This window comes from Salvelinus alpinus, chromosome 17 (assembly GCF_045679555.1).
Source record: "Salvelinus alpinus chromosome 17, SLU_Salpinus.1, whole genome shotgun sequence".
Classification (NCBI taxonomy): Eukaryota; Metazoa; Chordata; class Actinopteri; order Salmoniformes; family Salmonidae; genus Salvelinus; species Salvelinus alpinus.
The window spans coordinates 10,323,287-10,349,767 of record NC_092102.1 but is presented as its reverse complement, the minus strand read 5'-3'; the positions used below and the strand labels follow the sequence as shown (position 1 = coordinate 10,349,767).

The 26,481-nt window shown below is 42.7% G+C and overlaps 1 protein-coding gene across 2 annotated transcripts; it reads left to right on the top strand.

The window, feature by feature from the left end:
• Positions 1-1,106: 1,106 nt before the first annotated feature.
• On the top strand, positions 1,107-21,452 carry LOC139542094 (pleckstrin homology domain-containing family N member 1-like). Of its 2 annotated transcripts, none has more exons than XM_071347127.1 (16): positions 1,107-1,463; positions 3,622-3,712; positions 4,359-4,508; positions 6,174-6,254; positions 7,196-7,286; positions 11,375-11,511; positions 12,101-12,247; positions 14,233-14,313; positions 14,661-14,736; positions 14,863-15,008; positions 15,354-15,557; positions 17,002-17,238; positions 17,857-18,030; positions 18,412-18,630; positions 19,312-19,372; positions 20,389-21,452. In XM_071347127.1, the coding sequence occupies exons 1-16, from the start codon at positions 1,390-1,392 to the stop codon at positions 20,574-20,576; spliced, it is 2,157 nt and encodes a 718-aa protein (XP_071203228.1). In that variant the 5' UTR covers positions 1,107-1,389; the 3' UTR covers positions 20,577-21,452. The 2 variants fall into 2 exon arrangements, with proteins under 2 accessions (XP_071203228.1, XP_071203227.1); XM_071347126.1 differs by having other exon boundaries at positions 1,108-1,463; positions 12,098-12,247.
• Positions 21,453-26,481: the final 5,029 nt, after the last annotated feature.

Below are 26,481 nucleotides of genomic sequence, written 5' to 3'. Positions count from 1 at the left end.
AGAGAACAGGAAGGAAAGGCTGCCAAAGGAGGTGTTGGCTTTGGGGATGACCAGTGAAATATACCTTCTGGAACGCTTGCTACGGGTGGGTGTTGCTATGGTGATCAGTGAGCTGAGCATAGACTTGTAGATGACCTGGAGCCAGTGGGTTTGGTGATGAATATGTAGCGAGGACCAGCCAATGAGAGCATACAGGTCGCAGTGGTGGGTAGTATATGGGGCTTTGGTGACAAATCGGATGGCACTGTTATAGACTGCATCCAATTTGCAGAGTAAAGTGTTGGAGGCTATTTTGTAAATGACATCGCCGAAGTCAAGGATCGGTAGGATAGTCAGTTTTACGAGGGTATGTTTGGCAGCATGAGTGAAGGAGGCTTTGTTGCGAAATAGGAAGCCGATTCTAGATTTAACTTTGGATTGGAGATGCTTAATGTGAGTCTGGAAGGAGAGTTTACCATCTAGCCAGACACCTAGGTATTTATAGTTGTCCACATATTCTAACACGGAACCATCCAGATTAGTGATGCTAGTCGGGCGGGCAGGTGCGGGCAGCGATCGGTTGAAGAGCATGCATTTCGTTTTACTAGTATTTAAGAACAGTTGGAGGCCACAGAAGGAGTGTTGATTGCCGTTTTTTGGCCTAGCGTCGTCCGGGTTAGGGTTTGACCGGGGTAGGCCGTCATTGTAAATATTAATTTGTTCTTAACTGACTTGCCTAGTTAAATAAAAGTAAAATACATTAACATTACTTACATTTCAGAATTAATTTGTTGTGCTCAAAGTATGTGGGGCGATAATAAACACTCCTTTGGGCCACAGGCAATTTCATGCTCAGACATGCCCCAGTCTGACACCACCATCAACCACCATCATTCAGAGTGACCTGTATCTTCTCATGATGGCCTTCAAACATTGAGACGAGGCCATTTGGCTGGTGAAAAGTGTGAAATGGCACATTTCGCTGGGCCCCGTCTTTGTTGTGGAATGGCTTTAACAGAGGGATCCCAGGCATGGTGTGAAATCACTCACCCCACAAACACGAACACACACACACACACGCACACACACACACACACACACACACACACACACACACACACACACACACACACACACACACACACACACACACACGCACACGCACACGCACACACACACTGTCACAACTCAAAGCCCCTCCCCCTGCACACACACACTCTCACTCCCTCACACACACCAGTCTGTCTATACAGCACTCGCCCTGCCCACTTCTCCCTCAGTATCTGCCTGACTTCAGCAAGGAGCACACCACCATACAGTCTGCTTTGGATTACACATTCACCATCACACAGGGAATAAAATACAGGACGTCTACAGAGGAGGTTACAGCCCCAACAACAGTAGAGCAACATGGGGAGTAGCATGTCATGCGTTCCTCAACACAACTTCAGGTTCTCCAGCAAGAGTTTCATACGCAGGAACAGGTAAGGAAGGAATAACAATCCCTCACAAAACACTCAACTTTGTCTTTTCACTGTACTTCTGGTGTTTGTTCAAGACGGAGCCTAAATGTCATACATGTCTGGCTCATTCGTTGTGTGTTATTTTAGACTGGCTGTTTCAGCTGGTAGGGAATCCTAGTATTTCACAGCGTTTGAGTTGTATGGTTTAAATGGAGGTTGTGAGGTTTATGGGGTCAGAGTCAGGATCACATAGGTACATGAGAGCACATGAGCAGTGATGTCTTTCTGACTGTGTGAACCATAATTACAACTGTGTTTAAAACTGTATGTGTGTACTGCAGTTAGCATTTGCCTCTTATTTGCATCTAAGATGATATGTCGGTTGTCAGATAATATGGTTGCTTTTTCTTATCAGGATCTAAGCCCCATTAGAATAGAATAGACTGGTTCGAATTGAATAGGAACACTGCCGGAACATGAAGTGTCAATATCCTGGTCATGAAAGAATGATCTTGTATGGGTTGGACGACTGCTCAAGTATTGATTAGCGATGCTGTAAGCTTATGCTACTTTAATGAACTATCAGTATAAATAAATCAAGACTTTCTGATGCTACTTTAATGAACTATCAGTATAAATAAATCAAGACTTTCTGATGCTACTTTAATGAACTATCAGTATAAATAAATCAAGACTTTCTGAGCCTCGGAGAAATGCTTTCTGTAAGACCTTATGATCTGGGAATCGCACATGATACAGACAACATATTGGTGTCATTACACTCCTTGCAGTGTGCTCTAAAATATGGAGAATGTCTAGATTCTGAAATACACAGTTTCACATTCCTTTATTTAATATGAATATCTCAAAACGACCCTTTTTGGATGCTGTTCATTTTAAGACATTGTTTGGAACAATATACTCTACAAGTACATCAACATTCCAGAGTGGGCTCTCTCTCACGCACGCACGCACACACACACACACACACACACACACACACACACACACACACACACACACACACACACACACACACACACACACACACACACACACACACACACACACACACACACACACAGACACACACACACACACACACACACACACACACACACACACACAGGTGAATTGATTGTTCAACCTGGAACAATAACATCAGTGTTCTCACTTCCTCTATGTCCTGCTGTCTGTGTGTTAGGGAAACAGGCCAGGTTCAGTGTTCAGGTATTCCCTTCAGAGCCAAGCGAGTGAATGTGAATGCCAATCCAGTGACACAAAGAATGCTAGGTTCACAGCTACCTGTCTATCATCTGCATTCCTCTTTGAATTGACATTTCTGGACTGCGTCAGACAGTCAGTGTACACGACATATTGTTCTATTCAGATCTCAAAGAACAAGAACCTGCAAAATTGGGATCTCTTTATTTGATGATTGATGCTTGCCAGTCATGTTTGTCAGTTATCAGATACTGATCCGAAGTTGATTCCCACATAGCGCGAACAATGTCTTTTTTGTTATGCTAACTACATTCAGATTGGACACAGGGAGATATACTCGAGGGAGATTGTAAAAGTTGACTCCGTCTGTTATCAATGCACCGGAAAACCTTCGTTATAAAGATGTGACACTAATGATAACAGATGGGGGTCAGTCGTGACAAAGGAAGACATTGAAGCCTGATTGATCTATTCATGCCCTGCCTATCTCAGACACAAGCCCCGATTGTTCTGCTCATTTAAATTGGTGATGTTGAACGGAACTGACAAGGGGGTTCCTGGTCAATTGAGATGACACGATGAGACACAAACCATGTTTCGACAGTCATTAAGCTGTCAAGGGAAAAAAAAGAGCAAAGGTTGGATTGGAATGGGAACTTGACCACTTGGAGAAACCAGAGAAAAAAAGGCCAGATTTACAATGCGACACCAAGCTGTTTTTTTACACTCCACACACTTTCAAAACAAAAACCAGACAAGAGAACTCTTCAGAAAGAAACACATTTGTCTTGAACTCATTGTTTTTATCTGCCATTGGGAACCCAACTGGTAGCACAGCAAGCAGATAGGCTAGGCTACATGCCTGTATGGTAAACATGGGAGAGCAAGTTCTAACACATGCTTCTCTCCTCCCTCCCCTCACTCTCCTCCCTCCCTTCCCTCTCCTCCCGAGCAGCAGCCGCTTGTTTCGTAAAAATAATCCCCAGGAAGGACAGGAGAAGTCCAACAGCATCATCAATATCCTCTGCACTGTCACCCCGAGGAAGGTAGGGACTGCTGAAAATATGCATCTCTCTCTCTACCGTAGACATATTTCATTAACGTACACAAATATTTCATGTCATAATGTCTCATCTCACCATGTCAGACAACACACTTACTATGTCCGTACCTGTATACAGTATATATCTATCTAAAATGAGCTACCCTTCTGTCCCTGTACCTTTAGACCCAGAAGAGTGTTCTCCTACAGGGACAACCAAATAACCCTTTAAGAAAACACATTACCTCTACGTTAGTCTTGTCTTAATAACAAGCAAACTTATTTAACCTTTTACTGTAGTGGGCTAAATCAAGGTCACACAGAGTGATTCTTGGTCGTCTTAAACAAGTCTACTTTGAAACAAAAGTAGACTTTTGAATAAGGAGACACCTGTACCATGTCAGATGTAGAGTTAAAATGTATTACATTTTGAGTTTGCATCCCAATATTACACTTTATATACATCACAGAAGACTGAAATATAACAAAACTGTTTGACACTTTATTAATGATGTAAATATGAAAAATATTAATAACATTCCACCCATGGGGCCAAAGAGGGCGCTTTTGGTCATTGACTACAGGAAAGGGCTACGTTATTTTGTTGTGTACAGCGGTCTAATGGTCATTGACGTGATTGTCGGTTGCAGGAAATGACCCATAAAGACCTGCAGACGATTGAGAACGTTAAGTTCCCTTACGACCCGGTCCACGGCTGGAAGAAGAGCAGCATCAATGTCAAGAACTACGGCAGAATGGTCCACCATTCTAAAGTCCGTTTCCGCTTTCTCCACTGCCAGGTGAGACACACCTACACACAGACATACACACACAGACATGCACACACGCACCAACTTGGTCTCGGGGCAATTCGTATTATTCTGTACGTAAATCAGTGACACTCCATTTAGTGTGATATGTTACATTACCTCAAGGTTATATTTAAGCAATTAGGCCCGAGGGGGTGTGGTATATGGACAATATACCACGGCTAAGGGCGCAGTGCTAGGACACAGCCCTTAGCCGTGGTATATTGACATATATCACAAACCCCCGAGGTGCTTTACTGCTATTATAAACTGGTTCCAACGTAATTAGAGCAGTAAAAATAAATGTTTTGTCATACCTGTGGGATACGGTCTGATATACCACGGCTTTCAACCTATCAGCATTCAGGGCTCGAACCACTGACTTATTGGAAAGGTAGCATCCTATGACGGTGCCATGTTGAAAGTCACTGAGCTCTTCAGTAAGGCCATTCTACTGCCAATGTTTGTCTATGGAGATTGCATGGCTGTGTGCTCAATTGTGTACACCTGTCAGCAACGGGTGTAGCTGAAATGGCCAAATTCATTAATGTGAAGGGGTGTCCACATACCTTTGTATATATAGTGTATTTAACTAACTACATTGATGAAACAACGATAAAGTACAATAAACATATCTCCACACAGTCACTGTGATAAATGAGGTATTTAAACAAGCCTCAGCCCCACAGTGAAACAGCGTGTTAGTCACCCCGACGGGAGGTGAACCAAACAAACAGGTGGAGGGGACAGGATGTAGCCTATGCTCTGTGGCAGTGTGAAGCGCTTAGCTAACGCTTAGCTAACATTGACGCGGTGACCGGCAGTGATGAATCAAAACAGGGTTCAGCTTAGGGGACCTGTGTTTGAACATGCTGAGGGGAAACACCTTCCTGAGACAAACTCAGGGCTGATCTCAGAACAGGTATATGGAAAAACAGGCGCCCAACCGTGGGAATCTGTCACAGATGCAACCATGCTGTCAAGAAGAGGGAGAGAAAAAAAGGTTGAAAGAATGGAGTGTTGGATGAGGTCATAGGAGAAAGAACACATTGTTTGGTAACTCAATGCAATGTCGAACGCAAAGCGAGGAAGTATTTCTTCACTATTTTGTTGAAAAAGAGGTGAACCCTAAAACAGTTGAGGGCTAGGCTTGTCAAATGTCAGGAAGTGATTGTAAATCACAAGTGGCTCTTTGGGAAATCCCACAAGTCCTCATAATAACACAAGTCCTTATAATCCAAGTCCCAGCACACCACTTCCTATAGGTGTAAAATGACAGTCAAATCAACGTTGACAGCATTATAGGATCATTAAGAATAAGATGTTAGGCTCTGGTCAAAAGTAGTGTAATTTATAAGGAATAGGGTGCCATTTAGGACACATCAATTGCACTGGGTCAAGACGCCACTCCTTTTGATCATCAGAGAAACAGAGTGCAGATGTCTGTGTAGAAACAAAGATGATGTTGCCCCTCAGGACCACCGTGATAAACATATAGTCATAACGTGATATTCCAGTTGGTGTTATTAGACCAGCTGAAAGTAGATTCTGGGATTCTGGTGTTATACTGTTCTGGCTTCAAGTTCCAGACCTTAAATCCTGCATAGATTGGGTTTGACGATATCGGCTATGACCTCTCTCTCTCTCTCTCTGCAGGATGTGCATGACTGCTACCTGGACCTTTTCCAGACACACCTTCATTTCGTCTCCAACAACACCACTGGACTCACCTACCAGGTGAGGCTTTCCAGCCAACTGTTTTTCAAAGGCTGCGATTATGTTATCTATGGATATATTGCTGTCAAAATGTTGTAAATGAATGAGTGATGATCGCAAATCACTGAAATGGTGAGGAAATGTTCACCATGACGCAGTAGTGTCAGTGCAGTGATTGTAAGTCCCTCTGTAGAAGAGCATCCGCTAAATGACTAAAATGTAACGGCTGCATCGTTCTCAATCTCTGTTATGCCTCGAGACACACGTTCCTTGCCAACGGCTTGTGTGTTGGTAAACATAATGTGTATGATTCTGTCTCCTAAACCTGTCTCGCAAAGTATGAGCAGTCATGAATCACTGTGGTACAGTGTCTATGTTTTGTTAGCACTAGACTCGCACCAGACTCAGTGACAGGATGGGAAGCTGCTGGATATTGGATATTAGTCATTGAGTAAATGATGACAAATGTAAGGCCTGATACAATCATAAATTCACCTGGCTGGCTTTAGTTTCAAGCCAACTAATAGCGATATTTGCGGAAATTAGAAATGTAATTAGATTGAAATCTTTTACAAAAGGAAAACACAAGACCGGACTACGATATCGTCACTATTGGACCAAAACCGTGTGTCTCCAAAACTGAAACAAATTATGATCATAAAATCACCAAACTTCAGAAGCTATTTTGAAAACATTTTCTCGGTCCTAGAGTCATAAAATGTTCAGAGTACATAAAGGGGAGTGGCTGATTTCAATTCATATAGGTTCGAAAATGTTATTGTTCCTTAAGTTTACAGAGAATGGAGAATGGCAAAAATGAAGTTATGATGTACAGTACGCTTGAAAAACAGTGTACCCCATCCTTTCTATATAGTATATTTCTATGGTCCCGACAATGATACTGTATGATGAAATGGAATGATTGAACGACTAAGATTTGACTTGTGTTTTGTGCTGTGCAGGGGACTCTTCCTCTGAAAGAGCTCACCATCTGCAACCTGCAGGAAAACTGTAACTCCAGCCAACCCCAGGAATTTGCATTACAGATCAACGGTGAGTTGGCCTTTTACTTGAAAGGAAAAAACGATTAACTTCATGTGCTCGTGGTATTCAGAACTGGGACAGCATGGAGCGCTGAAATGTTGCAATCGTCTGTTTTATATTTTCTATTGACTATAGCCAATCAGTCTGTGTTGAGTTGCCATTGGATCGTCTTGTAGGCTATTTATAGTTGTTTATGATTCAAAGGCCAGCTTCAAGCTTCTCTGTAACTCAGTGGTGCGGTAGGCAAGGTTTAATTCTCAACATGTGAGACAAAAATGTAGGAATGTTGGTTCACATTTGCATAAGAACACCAATATTGTGGTGTCCAAATGCCCGTCTTCTTTCGACCAGTCTCAAAGTTACTTGAGATGCGTGCGCATAACTCGACTGTCACGGAAATCTTGTATTGCTGTCAATGGATGACGTGTGCAAAAACATGACGTAAAGCGAAACGGTTCTCAAGTTTAATTTCTCTCACAGCAAAGACAGACAGAGCCCACATTCACTTTCACGATCCCAAGCCGAACATCACATGCTATTTTGAATTGGTGGCGTTTCCCATGTTCTGACGTTCCGGTGATTCAAAAGTGCCATGACCCCTTTCACCTCCCCTCAACCACCAAAACTAACTAGAGTTGCCCCTCTCTGCTCTCGGTCAGGGCGCCAAGCCTCTCTTGAAGGCCCCACTTGTTAAACGACAGGTGCCCCTGAACTCTCTCAGCTGTCGAGGCAGAAAGGCCAGGGCCCGCTCTCAGCCCTGTGAAGACATATAATCTATAGCACATTCCAGGGGCACCCTAATTAACGCCTACTAGTTTGGCCTCTTAGGATCTGGGCCCGTATCCACAAACATCTCAAAGTAGGAGTGCTGATCTAGGATCTGTCCATGTAATCTTATGAATTACTATCTTAAAGGCAAAACTGATCCTAGATCAGCACTCCTTCTTTGAGAGGCTTTGCCCTGATCTCCAAATGTTCAAGGACTTCATTATCAACTTCACTGTGTCTTTGATAATGATGACCAAAAATAGTTGTACGCTTAATTTGAGCATGGTTGCCATATCTGATGTGCCTTAGTCAGCTTCTCTATTGTCTGTTCTATGGCATGACAATGAAGGTCAAAGGAGTTGGTTAAAGCACAGAGATACCTGATAACTGGGCTAGAGTTGTAATGGTTTGGGATTGAAATGTGTTTGATAATGGGATCTTCGTTGTTTCTCTGAATCCAACATGACACTAATATGATACTTGTAGACACATGAAGTCAGCTCAAGTCATGGAAAATTCGAAGTCTCTTTATTTGTATTTCTTTATAATTCCCAAAATGTTTTCTTTGTTACGCATGGCCAAAACATACTTCACATTCAGAGATACTTCTTGGAACAAACTGACTTAATAAAATATTGTGTTTCAGATGTTTTCCCTGTTCTGAGAGAGCCTTTATTTACCTAGAGGGAGGCTGCAGTGCACTTGACTGGAAACACATGTAGAGTTAGCGTGACGAAACTCTGAGTCAAGTGAGAGATTGTGCTCAGCAGCGATATCTCAGAATGAAAATCTTTCACATCTTCCTCATTGCTACACGGATGAATCAGCTTTCCTGTAAGCCCCAACAGGAGTTGACTTAGCATGATGGATAGGCACACATACACTCCCGTATACTGCCCTAGAAAGTCCCGGGAAGTTCCTACAAAGGTTTAGTTAGGGTCATGTCGCAACAGTCATAACTTGAGTAAGTCTGTTTATTCATATTTTTGTATTCTGATAGAGATACATTTGAAATGAGAGGGGGAGGAGACAGATGAGAGGGCAACACAGCCAGGAAAGTGTGGCGAAGGGAAGGAAGTGGGAGCTGGACACAATGGGCTCAGAAGTCCGGAGTCGACAGCGATACCCGTAGTCCGGACTCTCGCACTCCTATAAGTCAGTTAAGAACACTTAATAACAACAGCCAGACCACTAACGAGGTGGACAGGTCAGAACAATAGGCCTAAGCTCCAGAAATAACCTGTCATCCCCTCTGTCAGGCTTTCTCCGTCCTCGCTTGACCCGTGGAAAAATGCCTAAATCGAGGGAGTGTCATGATCAAGGGCAAAAATGAAAGCTGGAATGAATAGAAAGAAGATCTACAAATAAGAGCAGCAAGGCTGCCGATTAGGGAACAGTCAGCTGGCAAGGCAAGCATTCCTGACAATCAAGGCCAGCCCCCTAGCCTTTTGGGGGCCCAAGACAAGATTTGGTGGAAGGGGGGAAAACTTTTTAGTGGCCTTCTCTTGACGGCTGAGAGAAATATTTAAGTTTTAAAGTAAATATCCTGCAGTTCTACACTTTTTGCCATGTGGCGGAGAGAACATTTAGCAATTTTATAACACATTTCCTGCAATTATTCCCATTTTGCCATAGGGTGGAGAGAAATTTGTGCAGTTTTAAAGCTAATTTCCTGATATTCTAAAGACTTTGCCATGATTTATGTAAGTCGCTCTGGATAAGAGCGTCTGCTAAATGACTTAAATGTAAATGTAAATGTTATGCCATGTTAATGATATTGAGTGATTGTCAGTAACTGACATAACAAGAGAAAAACAGCTAACGCACAGCCACACGTTGAACTTGCACTTTGTGTATTCTACTATTCCAACTCTCCAAAGTAAGTTGAGAGCAGTTCCTAAGCAATCGCTTATGTCACTTATGCCTGGGGCCTGCCCTGCTAACAATAACGAAGGCGTGGGAATGGGAATGTAATGAAAGAGGCTATCTCGCCTGTTATCTTTGGTATGTGTAGGGCTGATAAAGGGAGATTCCAGCTCTTTTAACATCAGGTTCTGTAGGCTACATTCCTCTTGAGAAGGAAGGCGGTCTGGAGGAAGGTGGGCTTTACTTCTCCGCTAGGTGAGCTGTAAGGAGGCTAAAGAGAGCACGGGGCCATATGTGTCAAGCATCTCAAAGTAGAAGTGGTGATTTAGGACCAGTTTTACCTTTTAGATCATAATGAATAAGATCACATGGACATGGGGGACCTGATCCTAGATCAGCAGTCATGCTCTGAGATGCTTTATGAATACGGGCTCAGGTCACTCACGCTATCCTGTAATGGTTTACATGTATAGTGCATTCGGAAAGTATTCAGACCCCTTGACATTTCCCACATTTTGTTACGTTACAGCCTTATTCTAAAATTAATTCAATAATTTTTCCCTCATCAATGTACACACATACCCCAGAACGACAAAGTGAAAATAGGTTTTTAGAAATGTTGGCAAATGTATAAAATAAAACAGAAGTACCTTATTTACATAAGTATTCAGACCCTTTGCTATGAGACTGGAAATTGAGCTCAGGTGCATCCTGTTTCCATTGATCATACTTGAGATGTTTTTACAACTTGATGGGAGTCCACCTGTGGTAAATTCAATTGATTGGACATGATTTGGAAAGGCACACTCCTGTCTATATAAGGTCCCACAGTTGACAGTGCATGTCAGAGCAAAAACCAAGCCATCAGGTCGAAGGAATTATGTCGAGTCACAGATCTGGGGAAGGGTACCAAAAGATTTCTGCAGTATTGAAGGTCCCCAAGAACACAGTGGCCTCCATCGTTCTGTGATATTCCCGTAAAATTATTTTTATACATTTGCAAAAAAATCTGAAAACCATTTACTTGCTTTAAATTATGGGGTATTGTGTGTAAATCTATGAGAAAAAAATTACAATTTCATTCATTTTAGAATAAGGCTGTAGCGTAACAAAATGTGGAAAAAGTCAAGGGGTCTGAATACTTTCCGAATGCACTGTAAGTCAGTGGTTTCACATGTAACCGAACCTGTTTTGACACTACAGGGGATATTTTGTGGAAGTTTGACAGAATGTGTAATTAACATGACAGGGAGCTCTACTTATTTATATATATTTTTTACATAGTTTCTTTCTGAAATAGCAGGAAACCCAAAAGCTTGATTTACCGGCGACGACAAGCTGCCTTTGGCATAACGTAGAGCTTTCTATTTGTAAATGAATATGGTAGGGCTTGAGCTGGAAGCATTGGTGGCCAGCCACTTCCCTTTTGACACCTCTGACCCCATGATCTTTGACCCCTGCAGGTGTCAGCCTGAACCCCATCATTGTCTACTGTTCCAACCAGGAGGAGATGGACCTGTGGTTTGGCCTGCTCAAAGAACACATCGAGATCAACGGGGGCACCCCCATTGCACCTCTCGAGACCTACACCAGGGTTAAGGTAATCAAACAATACTGTTTCATTTGTATGACAGGTCAGATGGAATTGAAGGAAAGAAAACCAGTTGAGTAGGCCAACGTAGGAGCTACACCCTGGGTTGATCCTGATGTTAAAAAGTCGTCCATCAACAGGATGTGTTGAGTCATGGCTGTCTCTCCTTGAGGGCATCATGATCCCAGGGAGCGGTCATGACTGCACCACGACCACATCACTAGACTCACATTTGCACTGGGTCATAGCTACACCCACATGTGTGGAAAAGGCTGATCACATACATTAAATAGGTGATGAAATACAAGTATAAGGGCACAAAAGCAAAAAAAATAATGAATGCTATGTTGCTTCTTCCACCTCCAATAGTAACAGCTGGCGTAGGAACAATTTGTTTCATTATACAGTTGTATACGATATTATTTACGTATGACTGCGCCACTATTAAATGAGGAAAAGCCCCAAAGTTACGGCAATAATAGCTCATACTGTGGAGAAGTTCTGCTATGTCTTTAATGTTTATCCTTCATAACTGGTGGGGTAAAGTTGATTATTTCCATGCCTCGCTAATGTAAACATGTCTACCTGTTTCTAGCAGAAAGTAGAGGAGAGCACGGAGGGGAGAGAGGAGCTGAGGAACTCTATCAGTAAAGAGCCCATCTATGAGTGGGAGGGTTCTCAGCGTGAGAGTCTGGGGCCCATCACCTATGTGACCAAAGTCCACCTTCAGCACCTCCCATGCCAGGTACAACACCCACCTCACTGAAATGTTATAACCTGTCAAGTTACTGAAACACTGTAACCTGTCACTGAAATGTTATAACCTGTCAAGTTACTGAAACACTATAACCTGTCACTGAAATGTTAGAACCTGCCACTGAAACATTATAGCCACTAAAACATGACGTGTCAGTAAAAAATTCTAATATTTGGCCATCTTCTCTGGAAGTTTGACATTAATATTCAAATATCACTAGAACAAAGAACCCTGAATGCGCACCATCCACTTGCACATAAACAAAGAAAACATATTAAGACAGATGAATAAGATAGTGTATTCATGGTCTTGACTGCTGCTAAGTCGTTTTGCGAAACTAGACGACCCGTACCCTTACCCTGTAAACCTAACCCTAACCCCTTACCCTAGCTCCTAAGCCTAAACCCAATTCTAACACTAATTCTAAACCCCCTAGAAATAGCATTTGACCTTGTGGGGACCAACAAAATGTCCCTGGCTGGTAAATTTTTGGTTCGTTTACTATTCTTATGGGGACTTCTGGTCCCCACAAGTATAATTAAACACATTCACACACACGTCCACGTCCACGTCCACACACACACACACACACACACACACACACACACACACACACACACACACACACACACACACACACACACACACACACACACACACACACACACACACACACACACACACACACACACAAACACACACAAACACACACTACATAGTGCATAAGGAGTGGGCGGTGTTGTCTGCTGTGACTCTATACCTTGTGGAAGGGTATGGGCAGTACAGGAGTCTACTACAGTTACTGAGACTCCTACAGAACATGTTACTCTGCTAGCCAAACAAGACAGAAGCCAAAGAAATACATGCTGCCCGTTGCTGACTAGGCTTAATCCTATCAAAAAACATTACTCATGTAGCCTGGGGGTAAATCTGCAAGTTAATGTTTGGTGGGAAATAGCGGTAGGCTGGTTGAAGTTTCCGGGAGGGGAGTTTGAGGGCTTGTAAACTGGGTGTGTGAAAGGCAGTTGCTTGGCTCAAGCAACAACTTGACTCACCTCGCAGCTGTAACGTCAGCTGTCTGTCAGCCACGCACACATGCAAGCACACGCGCTCACACACGGTCTGGGAGATAATAGCCCACTTGCATTTAGCTACTGTTTCATTGTAAGGGCCTTTAATATTTGACACAGAAAGCCCAGTAGAACTGTGTAACAGCAACACTGCATCTGACGTGAACACACATTAGCTCTAAGACGTGACACTTCATCTTACACTGAACACAAGAGACAATCTAAATCAAATCAAATCAAGCTTTATTTACACAGCACACTTCAGACATGGAATGCAAAGCAATGTGCTTCACAGGAAAAAACGAATAAAAAACGATTAAAATAAAAACGGAAATATTTACTACACAGCAAACATAAGAGGATAAAAAACTGAAGAATAACATCAACTGAATGACAAAAAAGCACCCTAAGGAAAAGCAAAGCTACAAAGTTGTGTTGTAAGATCTCTTTTAAGTATGTCCACAGTTTCGCCCCCCCCCCAGGCTCTCTGGCAGGCTATTCCAGAGGCTGGGGGCATAATAACTAAAGGCTGCCTCTCTATGCATCTTGGTCCTAGGCTTTGGGATAGTTAAAAGGCCAGTGCCAGAGGACCTGAGGGACCTACTGGGTACATAACTTAAAAGCATGTCTCATGTATTGTGGTGCACAATTGTGTGCTCTTTGTCTGGTCTTGTTCAGTACCCGTGCTGCAGCATTCTGTATGTTTTGCAGTTGACCCATGGATTTCTGGGGTAGACCAGACAGGAGAGCATTACAGTAGTCAAGTCTGCTTGTAATGAAAGCATGGATGAGTCTCTCTGTATCAGCCTGAGAGACAAACATCCGCACCATGGCGAGATACTGAACATTGAATTAGCTATTGAATGCAGTGAGAGTTGATTGTTGCCATTGTGTCCACTATAGGAGCATAGTGACAGACTACTGGTGATGTACCCCACCACTCTGATCATCCTATCAGAAGAGTGCCACGGCCTGTTCTACAAGGTAATTTTAAAACGTCCCGCTGAACCATGGATAGACTCTTAGCTAGCCTGGTCCCAGATCTGTTTGTGGCATCATGTCAAATCCTTGTCATGCCAAGGAGTTGGCATGAAATCATAAACAGACTGGTACTCAGGCTTACTCTTAGCTGCGGTATAGATATTTAGCATACAGTAGATGTACTGCTCTGACCCTAGTCTCACCTCTAGCTCGTATGAGTCACTCATAGCCTATGACACCTTGATTACACTCAAGGACATACTTTGTCATGTTTGCAATCGTCTCCCTCTGATCTGTCTGTGTGTCAGAAGTGTGTGTAACAGTGTGTGTGTGTGTGTGTGTGATCGCAGGGGAAACTTCCACTCAACATGATCACTGTGACCACACCCTGCCAGGACGTCAAGCCCAATACCTTCATGATCGAAGGTAACTTGACCGCTGAGCTACACTCGTTTTTAAATCTAAATTGCAAATGAAGTTCACTTAAGTGCAAATTGCCTCATGTACACTCCAATGAGTGACTGAATCCATGAACTGGCTCTGCTTTCCCAGGCAAGCTGATAAACCCTATCGTGGTGTCCTGTCTTGATAAGAGGGAGTTCTGCGACTGGATCCAGTACTTCAAAGCCTCTGATGTCCCCGTGCTCAGTCCCCCGCCCCCCGTTTATGACATCATCTACACCCCCACGCCGAGAGAGGTGAGACACTGACTTAGGATCAGTTTCCTCCTATTCATATTCATGATGATCTAAAAGGCAAACTGATCCGAGAGCAGCAATATGTTTGGTAGCCCTGATTTGACTATAGCCTCATTCTATTCTATTGGAACCACTATGGACAGCATTATATTGGAGGCTATTGCCATATCAAGGCTATGAATCTTGCATGAATTTACCCATTCTAAGTTACCTTGTTTTAAGCACGTTGTCTTATTTAGGATCCATTAATGTGCAAACTATATTCCACCTCAATTTTAACTGTGTTCGACTGTCCGTTTGATTGGTTTCATTTGTTAACACGTCGTGCTGTATTCTTCCAACTAGGCTCCAGAGTTTGACAGGTGGAGTGTGAACAGCCAGAGCCAGGGTCGGAACAGCCAGGGTCGGAACAGCCAGGGTCGGAGTGAGTCTCTGAGGCTGGGTCAGTCCCACAGTGGACGGGGGTCAGGGTCTGGATCCCACCACCTCCAGTTCCCCCCCAGACACGAGGACAACCCTCTGTCCCCAGGGTACACAGAACCCCTGTGTGTAAGTGTGCATTTGAACACTTTCTACCAGACCTGGATCAAATACATAGGTCAAATACATTCAGATACTCAAGCTGCGATTGGTTTAGGTTGTCCAGGGCCTGGTTTCCTGATAGCGATGGAACTTAGGAGTGTTTTAACGATGCATTGTTCCTATAACGGCCAGAATTGTCATGTGCTTCCCAGAACACCACGTAAAGAGAGCGTTCACAAGTGCATCATTGGAGCATGTGTCAGTACTGATAGGATCAAAGGAAAGGCAAGCGCTGATCTTGGATCAGCTTTCTCCATTCAAATCTTACCTTAACATTCGATTTATTCCACAATCCTGACGACGGATCAGCTCCTAGAGAGATATTAGGCAACAATTAGAGACAGCAGACCACAATCAGCAAATTAAAACTATTAAATTAACATGAAATTGCAAACTCAAAGCTCAATGAAGTACACCTCAAAAAGACCGAGGTCTGCTTTCTACTAAGAAACTAGAGTGAATTTAAGTGTGTACTACTGTTATGCCCACGTAAAGTTATGTACTTTTACGCTACGGAATGTGGTGTTGTAAGGCTCTGCTCTGTGGTGGGGGCATTTACGTAGCTGGTATAAAGCATTTATCTGATGTCCACAGGACTCTATCATGAAAGAGCTTGTTTGTTTTGGTAGAGTTGGGCAGAGCAGTAGGAGCACTCTTCGTTTCCAAAGGTGAATTATTAACCAAGGTCTAGACCGTGCTTCTCCTGTTACAACCCAAGCCGACGCTGAAGTCCTGAAGCCTCCCGAAAACGAGATCAAAACATATTTGTTTTTTCCCTCCGATATAACACCATAAAGACACATTTGACCATAAGAAATGAGGGGCACTTACTCGCTGCCTTAGCAATCAACAGGTTACCTGAGAACAGAGAGATCTCAAGGATCAACAGAAGTGTCGTACGCTATCAAGACCTTGATCGGACTCCCTAAAGAACGAAGGACCCTGTAGACTGGTTGCTCATCCAGCTCAGCTCTCTGCCCAGAAAACATGTTGTTCTTGGTGTGTGTAGCCTACTTTTAGCTACTGAACTGCACCTCCCCGGTACAAATGAAGATGATTTGAAATCTTCAACTTTCCTTGCTTACACTTTGGCAACGAATAACATCAGCTAGACTGGGTGCTATTCAAGCAAAGCAGGAATACAACTTTACTTTTCAGGGCGGGTATAGGAACAATAGCATCATAACAGGTTCGCCAGATTACAGATCTGTTTGAACTCTTTGGGCCGATTTCCCGGATCCAAATTAAGCCCTGGACTAAAAAGCATGCTCAATGGAGAATATCTTGGTGCTTTTTAGTTCAGAACGAGACTCCGGGACACCACCCTTTTGTGTTCATTCGTATCACCCCTGTTAGTTTTGATGTTACTGAGCATACTTGACCTTTGCCCTCTGTCTGTGTGTCCTTACAGTACAGTGCCAGTCGGCCCACGTCCACCGAGATGGCTCGCCTGGGAAGCCGCAGCAACAGCGTGTCATCCCACACCAGGCCTGAGCGCGACCTCCGACCTTTGTCGCAGTGCTACTCCTCCCCGCAGCGCTGCTCCTACCTCACCCCTGAGGGGCCGGTGTACAACATGCCCTACTCAGGCCTGCACTGTGACCGCGCCAGCACCCAACAGTATCTGGAGAAGGCCCCTCTCGTCAAGGTACTAACTTCAGCCTGGTCGCTAACTTGATTATGGAATATTCCCTCTGGGACTATGCTTTTTCTGTTCATCATGTGTGCTAGAACCCAAACAGTCTACCACAAAACAACAGGGCTGTCAGTTAAAGGAGTAGAAGGATAGTTGCCAGCGGTGTAAAATGATATGTTACAGTACCTCTCCAGCTTAATTCAGTAGATATGTCTTAGGGGAGATATTACCCCATAAGTGCTGGACAGGAAACAACTTTCCGTAACAGCACTCAGGGAGAGCAACCTGTTTTACGCCGCCCCACTAAAGACACTAAAGACAGATCAGTGTAGCAGGCTAGCGGCATACACTCCACACGAACTCGGACAGTTGTCACGCTAGTAGACTACACCCTCCAACTATCCCCGACCCCTCTGTAGATCATGTCTGAGATTAGCCCCATCTCTCCGCTTGGTAACCCTACCCCAAATCCCAGCACTAAGTATGGCTTAAATGATTAGCGTCTGCTAGTCCCTGAGCGTGAGAGCGCTAGAAAAGAGAATGGCCATTCATGTACTGTGCTGAGAGCAAAGACTGACTGTGAGTGATGGAATAATAATGATAACCGCTGGGAAATCCCTGTGTGATCAGTCCAACAGCTGGAGCACTCCACAGACGTCCCTGAAGTACGTGTCGCTTTCTGCCCCCCAACGGCACTCGGACATGTGCGCCCCCCGGCAGCCCCTGTCGCCCCTGTATGACGAGCCCTGCACCCCTGACATCTATGCGCAGGAGGAGGAGAGCCGGCTCAGGCAGCAGCCAGCGGTAAGTGGGTCATGATACTGGATTCAAACGTCTCAGTTTACACCACAAGCGCACCCGGGAATTTAAGTTTTGTGTCTAGACTCTAGTCTCAGCATTGACACATTGGCAGGGTTGAGGTCCATTTCTCGTCAGTGGCTTTATATGCATGACTGTCATTGGACAGATACTTCATCCAATTAATAAATGCTCTAAATGTAAATTGGGACATTTAATTTTTAAAAAAAATGTCCATGTTCAATTCAATTCCTTTCAATCAATCAAATCTATGTGGCCCTTTTAACATTTATCACAAAGCACTTTACTACTTTAATTCTACTTCTATTGCTACTACCAATTTTACCTGATGGCTTTCTAATGCTCTCTTCCTCTGACCCTCAACAGCAGTGTGTGAGAGGACCACCACAGCAGCAGCAGGACCCTCATCTCCTACCCTCCTCCTTCCAGCTGCGCACCCCTCCCCTGGGCAAGCGCTGCCGGAGGAGTCTCGTACTCATCCAGGGCCAGGGGCTGGAGATGGAGGGCCCTCAGGGGCCAGACCAGAAAGCTAAGGCCGTCTCCAGACTAAGGCTGCTGCCTGCACCCAAAGCAATGCAAGAGGAGGTGAGAAACTGAAACTCAATGACTCACATTCACAAAGCGTGAATGCTGATCCTAGATCCCTCCTACTCTGAGACACTTTATTTATACGGGCCAATGCGACTTACAGTGTGGAGTTGTAAATGCGATATTTATTTGACCTTGTATGTATGGTAAGCATGTGGCCGGGATTCAATCCAAACTTTGTTGTAGCATTGTAGCGCTTGACATTCAAAGGTAATTTCTAATGAGAACTATCTTCATTTTTGTCAAAATTATAGTTATTGACATAGCCTTGTTCTGTTCAATGTTCTCTACCTACAGTATGTAGTACTCTAAATATCCCAATTCATGTTGTTAAATAAAAAGAATGCAAGATAAAGAATGCTGACACCATTCAACCCAATGAGGGTTCGGACCTTAAAAGCCAATTATCTCAGGATCATCTTTGTGCAGATATAACCTTGTATTCCCAAACTCTCGAATTAAGCCGACATCTGCAGCCTTTACCTTGAATGCAATCTCCACAAACACAGAAACATTGCCTTTAAAAGGCACATAGTTAATGCTTTATGGATCAATCATATTTATTTTGAATACTGTGGGTATAATCTCCATTTGTTGTACTCTATAATAATCCTCTCTAAAGTACTATTTGTTGTTCTTGTACATGTGAAGCAACTTTGTGTCCTCATCTTTTGACAGAGGGTCTTCCCCGTGATGCCTGCTATGAACACCACCCAGATGCTATATGGTTTCTCATCAGGTAAGAATGTCAAGCATGCTCATGTAAACTTGCACACTGCACTCACAATGGAACAACATTCTTCACCTTGTACTGGTAGGACCAGAGAATTATACTATGTTATGCTATGTTTTAAAACTGAAACAGCAAATAAGTTGGTTACCTTTAGCTTACTATGTATTTAGCATTTCTTTCTGACAAAAAAAAGGAATGCTCACCATTTCAAACCTCTCTATGATATTGTCACATCGTAAATCACACACTTAAATCCCACTAAAATCAGCCTTAGTTGGTAACAATTTACTTCAAAATCCTCTATGACACAGAAGTCTATTCATAGGGGGACTGTAGTTTTACCACTTCCAAGAAAAACAGGGCATATTTACACATACAGTTTAGGCCAGTATAGTATAGAACGTTAGACTATTGGACTGGGTGTGTCTGTCACTGTCAGCATGCAGTCAGACAGGCTATCTCTGCAGAGAGAAAAGTGCAGGAAATGCACAGATGTGCCAATGAAATGGAGCTTAGGCCAGCTTTAAATGCCATGTGTGCAGGTGTCTCATGGGGGGAAATCCAGTGTAAGAGAACACTGTTCCAGACAGGGTTACTACCAGCTGTGATTGACAGCACACAACTGGGCAAGGGCTACTCTCTATAGCTCATATCTAATGGTCCTTTTATCTAATATGAAAACAGGATGGGTTTTAAGAGGTTATCTCCAAATATAACCCACTATATAATTGGATATTAGGACATTCCCGGTGATCATTTCAAGCTGTATGTCTTTGCACAATTCCCAGGAGAAAACAGAGGACAAACGTGGGTGATGTTGTATAGGCATGCTACAGTACTGGTTTTACAGTACAGTACGATTGTATGTTAAGCCGAAGACGGCAGTTCACACACACCATGAGAGAGTTATATACATTGGACCTGGTCCAAAAGTGTTTCCCAATCTGGGCGAGGTCTTATATTCCTCTTCTTCTACTGCTATAAAACTAAAAGCCTGGGAATCGTTTCTCTTGCCCCCACAGATCACAACTCGTACCTTGAGCCATCTGAGCCAGATGACCAGCAAATGGACTATGACAACATTTGGGAGTATGACTGCAATACTGGGATGATTCAGCCCATGTCTGGAATTTCGCCACACCGGACGGGATTAGACTTCGGGGCCAGAGGCCTGGGTGCCATGGCTACCAACCAGCAGAGATGGTTATAAAACCAAACAATGGACTGGCGCTCGTCTGGACGTGTGCAAACAACAGATCCCCATCAGAGAGCCATAAAAAAACACTGTGGAAGCTCACTACTGCATATCATGCCTGTGTCCCAAATGGCACCCTATTCCCTATTCAGTGCACTGGGCTCCATTTAAAAGTCATGCTCTGTATAGGGAATAGGGTGCCATCTGAGACTCACACCATATTATCCACAAACCTCATGAACAATGTATTTGTCAGATATTCAGTAGTCAGAAGAATGCTTTATGTGGGTGTGATAAGAGTACGGTATTTGTATTTAAGCTGCACTACTGTACTGTATGTTAACGCAGATACACATGATTCAGCAAAATCACTTTCCCACACAACAGTATGAAAAGGTAGGAAACAGCCTACCACTGCCTGATATTGTAGCATTAATGAAAGTGCAAAATGTACATAGTTTTTAACTGTGGGCGCTTGAAAATGTATTTTTTTCCCTACTGTGTGTAGGCTACTGTGCACTGCATTGGGCTTCATATTTTACATTTTGTGAGTTTTTGTACTATTTATGAGCATTTTCTTGAATACCGTCCTGTTTCCATGCTTTTTTATTGTGTTAACTTTTTGATTCGTATATTATATGATTTTTATATTCTATCCTCAGACGACTTGTCTTTGGTTGTAAGCTGTAAAAAGCATTCCACAAAGCTAAAAACAACATTTGTATTATTTATTCAATGTTCTGAAATCACAAAGCAAACTTTGAGGGCTTAAAAGGACTTTCTGCATTGTGCTACTACCTCTGCAAAATGTTGCTCTTCTTTCTGTGGCTTGTTTCTTCTACTTTGTTTGAGGTGTTTATTTACAATAAAAAGGACGTTACATTTCTCTTATTCTTGCCCGATGCTTTTAATATCAACTTGTACTGATAATATTTTCTTGATTATACTTTTATTATTTGTAGTGATGTTTAGTAGTAAGTAAACTGAACAAAAATATAAACGCAACATGCAACATTTTTACAGAGTTACAGACAGTTATATTCCTCAGTTTCACCAGCTGGCCCGGTGGCTGGTCTCAGATGTGGAGGTCCTGGGCTGCTGTGGTTACACGTGGTCTGCGGATGTGAGGCTAGTTGGACGTACTGCCAAACTCTCTAAAACGATGTTGGAGGCGGCTTATGGTAGAGAAATGAACATCTGGCAACAGTTATGGTGGATAGTCATTCAGTCAGCATGCCATTTGCACACTCCCTCAAAACTTCAGACATCTGTGGCATTGTGTTGTGTGACAAAACTGCACATTTTAGACTGGCCTTTTATTGCCCCCAGCATGAGGTGCACCTGTGTAATGATCATGCTGTTTAATCAGCTTATTGATATGCCACACCTGTCAGGTGGCTGGATTATTTTAGCAAAGAAGAAATTCTCACTGACAGGGATGTAAACAAATTAGTGCACCAAATTTGAGAGAAATAAGCTGCGTATGTAACATTTCTGGGATATTTTATTTCAGCTCATGAAACATGGGACCAGCACTTCACATGTTGCGATAATATTTTTGTTCAGTATAGTTATGACCTGAAACAAGCTAAGACCTTATGTAAATAGGTAACACTTTCATGAACAAGCATTAGAAAACGATTTATAAATGTGTTTAAGCATTACAATTCATTAGCATGTTGTGTAGTATGTATAATAATCAATAAAGCATTTGAAACATTTATGAACATTTATAAGAATTTATAATGGTTCATTAATAATTATTTGAATACGGGTTACGATGATAGTAGAGTACCACTGTACAACAGACAAGCTCCTTTGAACGAAAAGAAGACAATGGATCAGATAGATGTATAAGGAAGATTGACTTCAAATCTGATATTTTCAACCGTACTGAAGAGTGCAGTACAGCCATTTCAATAAATGTTTATTAGTCAGGCTCTTTTTCATAAAATTAAATAAATAAACTTTGCAAAACGAGCACATTCCAGTAGACGTGTTATTTCACCCAGGACCTTAAATCTGTGACGCTTTTCTCTCTCGTTCTCGCTCATGGCCCAACCTCGCCGTCTGCTGGTGAAAAACTTAATTGTATTGGAAATGGAATCACACTTTATGGTGTGCCCATCTATGCACACTTTACACACTTTACACACTTTACACACACACACACACACACACACACACACACACACACACACACACACACACACACACACACACACACACACACACACACACACACACACACACACACACACACACACACACACAATCATCATACACGCTGCTGCTAGCTACACTGTTTATCATACATCCTGATGCCTAGTCACCTTACCCATATACACTGAACAGTGTAATAGAAAAAGTGGCGTGGCAGCAATTTGGCTGAAATACAATTTGCACATGTTTGCATACTGTTTTCAAAACTGTTAAACTTAAGTTCAAAACCTAAAATAACACAAAATTGAATAAGACAGCAATTTACTACATTTCTACAGTAATACCGTATTGAAATATATTCAAAATCTAAAAAATGAAATACTATCAAAACAATTAGACCAACCACAGCTGATTCCCATTGTAGCTGAACACCTACTCAGGTGTTAGTCTTTCAATTACATTACCATCTTTACAAAAGGGGACATCTTAGGAATAATGATGTCCTGTAATGTAAACATGGACCCTTCCAGAGATAGAGAAGTGGCTGACAGAGGAAGAAGAGTGGCTGTGAGAGGGAGAGGAGTACGTATCCGTGGTGGAAGAAGACTGAGAGGAAGATCAAGAGCTGTAGTCTCAGATGAGATTACGTAAAGCATGGTCTATCAATGAGAGACGCTGGTCTGAGAGTGCAGCCAGATCTGCAACGCTCAACAGTGGCATCTATTGTGAGAAATGTCCTGCATTCTGAAAGGACATCTGACTGAACTGCACATTACAGAATTAATTGAGCAAAGCCTCCAAACCCACTTGTGTGTAATTGTTTTTGTGTTTCTGCTTAGGACCCAACGGTTACCTCCCACAGGCGGGAGAGGTAGGATTTTCAGCAGGAAACTCCAATCATTGATATGGTCATCAGAAACAATGACATAAAACTCACAGAGATTGTTGGCAGACAACATTACATTTGGAAATATTCACAATGTAAGCACAACAACTATTTCTAGAGTCCTGAAACAACATCAAGTTAGGATGAAGCAGTTGTACACTGTCCCCTTTGAGGGGAACTCTGGTGTCAAGCAACTCAGGAAACAATATGTCCAGGTAAGAGGACTATAAGAGGACTATAAAATACAGAACTGGTTTTGAACAAAACCAAACAGGGCAGAGGAACACAATGGCATGTTTTTAGGGATAATGTAAACTCCCGTAATAGCCTAACTCTTACGTTGACTTATATTTGTGGATGAGGCTTGTTTCAACCTGGCCAAAATTTGGCAGCGAGGAAGGAATGTGATTGGGAAAAGAGCCACAGTGGATGTCCCGGGCCAGAGGGGTGCCAACATCACAATGTGTGCAGCAATATCCTCTGATGGATGGCTGTTACACAAACCGCTAATTGGGCCGAGCGTCTCATTTCATTCCTGGATGACCTCTATGGAAGGGTTGTGCCAGGTGAGGAAAGGGTTGCAGTGAGGCGAAATCGGCCAACGTTTGTAATTGTATGGGACAATGTGGCATTTCAACACTCTCGTGTAGTCACAGAGCGGTTTGCAGCCCATCCCAGGCTGGTGTAACATTTTTCCTCTCACCTTACCCTCCATTCCTCAACCCCATAGAGGAATTATTTTCCTCATGGAGGTGGAAGGTTTATGACCTACATCCACATGATCAAATGTCCACCCTGGACGCATAAAATGCTGGATGCCTGGACATATCTGCAGAAGATTGCCAGGGATGGACCAGGCATGCCAAAAGATTCTTTCCTATGTGTATTGCCCAAGATGACATAAGATGTGATGTGAATGAGAACCTGTGGCCAAATGCAGAAGATAGGGTTGACTAGCATTGTGGTTTATCAAGAAGCTGATTCAACAGTATGATCATTACACAGGTGCACCTTAAGCTGGGGACAATAAAAGGCCACTCTAAAATGTGTAATTTTGTCACACAATACAATGCCAAAGATGTCTCAAGTTCTGAGAGAGCATGCAATTGGCATGCTGACTGCAGAAATGTCCACCAGAGCTGTTGCCAGATAATTTAATGTTAATTTCTCTACCATAAGCCACCTCCAGCATTGTTTCAGAGAATTTGGCAGTACGTCCAACCAGCCTCATAACCGCAGACCATGTGTAACCACACCAGCCCAGGACCTCCACATCCAGTTTCTTCACCTGCGGGATCGTCTGAGACTAGCCACCTGGACAGATGATGAAATTACATTTGCACAACCAAAAATCTCTGCACAAACAGTCAGAAACGTCCTCAGGGAAGCTCATCTGCGTGCTCGTAGTCCTCACCAGGGTCTTGATGTGACAGCAGTTTGGTGTCGTAATCGACTTCAGTGGCCAAATGTTCACCTTTGATGACCACTGGGATGCTCTGGATCGACGTGTACGACAGCGTGTTCCAGTTCCCGCCAATATCCAGCAACTTTGCACAGAGGAGCGGAACAACATTCCACAGGCCACAATCAATAGCCTGATCAAATCTCGAAGGAGATGTGTCGCGCCGCATGAGGCAAATGGTCACACCAGATACTGACTCGTTTTCCAACAGATGCATATCTGTTTTCCCAGTTATGTGAAATCCATAGATAAGGGACTAATGAATTTATTTAAATTGACTGATTTCCTTATATGAACTGTAACTCAGTGAAATTGTTGAAATTGTTGCATGTTGTATTTACATTTTTGTTCAGTGTAAATATCTAACCCTACCACTCCAGTATCCCTGCACAATGTAAATATGGTATTGGCACTGACCCTGGAACTGACCTTTACTTACTTTCTCGTGTTCTTCTTATTTCTATTTCTGTTTTTGATCTACTTGACTTAACAAAAATAGTTATAGTAGTACTGCATTGTTGGGAAAGAGCAAGCAAGAAAGGCATTTCACTGTACTTGTGCACGTGACAAAAACTTAGGAGTTTAAGGTGTTCTTTGTGTTGTTAGGGATTGCAATTTTGAAGTGTTGTTTTAACATCATAGTGGTTTATAATCTGGTAGTATTGATATTACTTTGGAATTAGTTTATACATGATACTATATTGCCCTCTGGTGTATAAAACCGGACAGAATACATTCGACAAACAGCCGTCAACTCAGAAATATATTTGAAACGTAATACATCCGCAGAACAAACCATACAATGACAGAGTCATCTAATAGAGGTAATCAAAATGGAACAGCCTTCATAATGTGTCAAAATATACACTGGCACAGTCCTAGTCTACCAGGCACAGACATCTGATTTGAATGAGTGCTTTATACACATTTGTTTTGCAAGAGGGTATGTGATGAATTCATATAGAAAAATACTATGAAGTTGATTGAATATTCAAACATCTAAATTATTCTCAATTATATTCCCTCAGAACCTTTAATTTCAAATATTTGTCATTTAATCCCAAAACTTACAAGCCATATTCATGACCTCCTTCTAAAGGAGTCCGCATTCATAGGTTTGTTTTGCTCCTAGCAGAACTCAGCTAGGCGAAGCGAATGTCTTAATTTTTTTTTTTAAAAGCGGCAATATTACTGTTGTTTGTCCCTCTTGAGCCACTGTCGCAACATCATAGTCCTAACACATAAATCAAGAAATCTGTCATTAATCTGGACATTTTTTGCAGAGGAAGTCTTAGACGCGTAAATGTACATCTAATTATGATGTTTGGTGCAGCACTCTTGGCTAAGGATTTGGTCATTTAAACCCTTGTTACGGGCTATATTTATCTATAAAAAAATGAAGTATGTTT

What these genes read in the sequence shown, in the direction of transcription:
- LOC139542094 (XM_071347126.1), top strand. Translation starts at nt 1,390, where the DNA reads ATGGGGAGTAGCATGTCATGCGTTCCTCAACACAACTTCAGGTTCTCC. An exon ending in CAATACCTTCATGATCGAAG is followed by an intron (nt 14,737 to 14,862) that starts GTAACTTGACCG and finishes CTGCTTTCCCAG; the next exon opens with GCAAGCTGATAAACCCTATC. An exon ending in ACACCCCCACGCCGAGAGAG is followed by an intron (nt 15,009 to 15,353) that starts GTGAGACACTGA and finishes TCTTCCAACTAG; the next exon opens with GCTCCAGAGTTTGACAGGTG.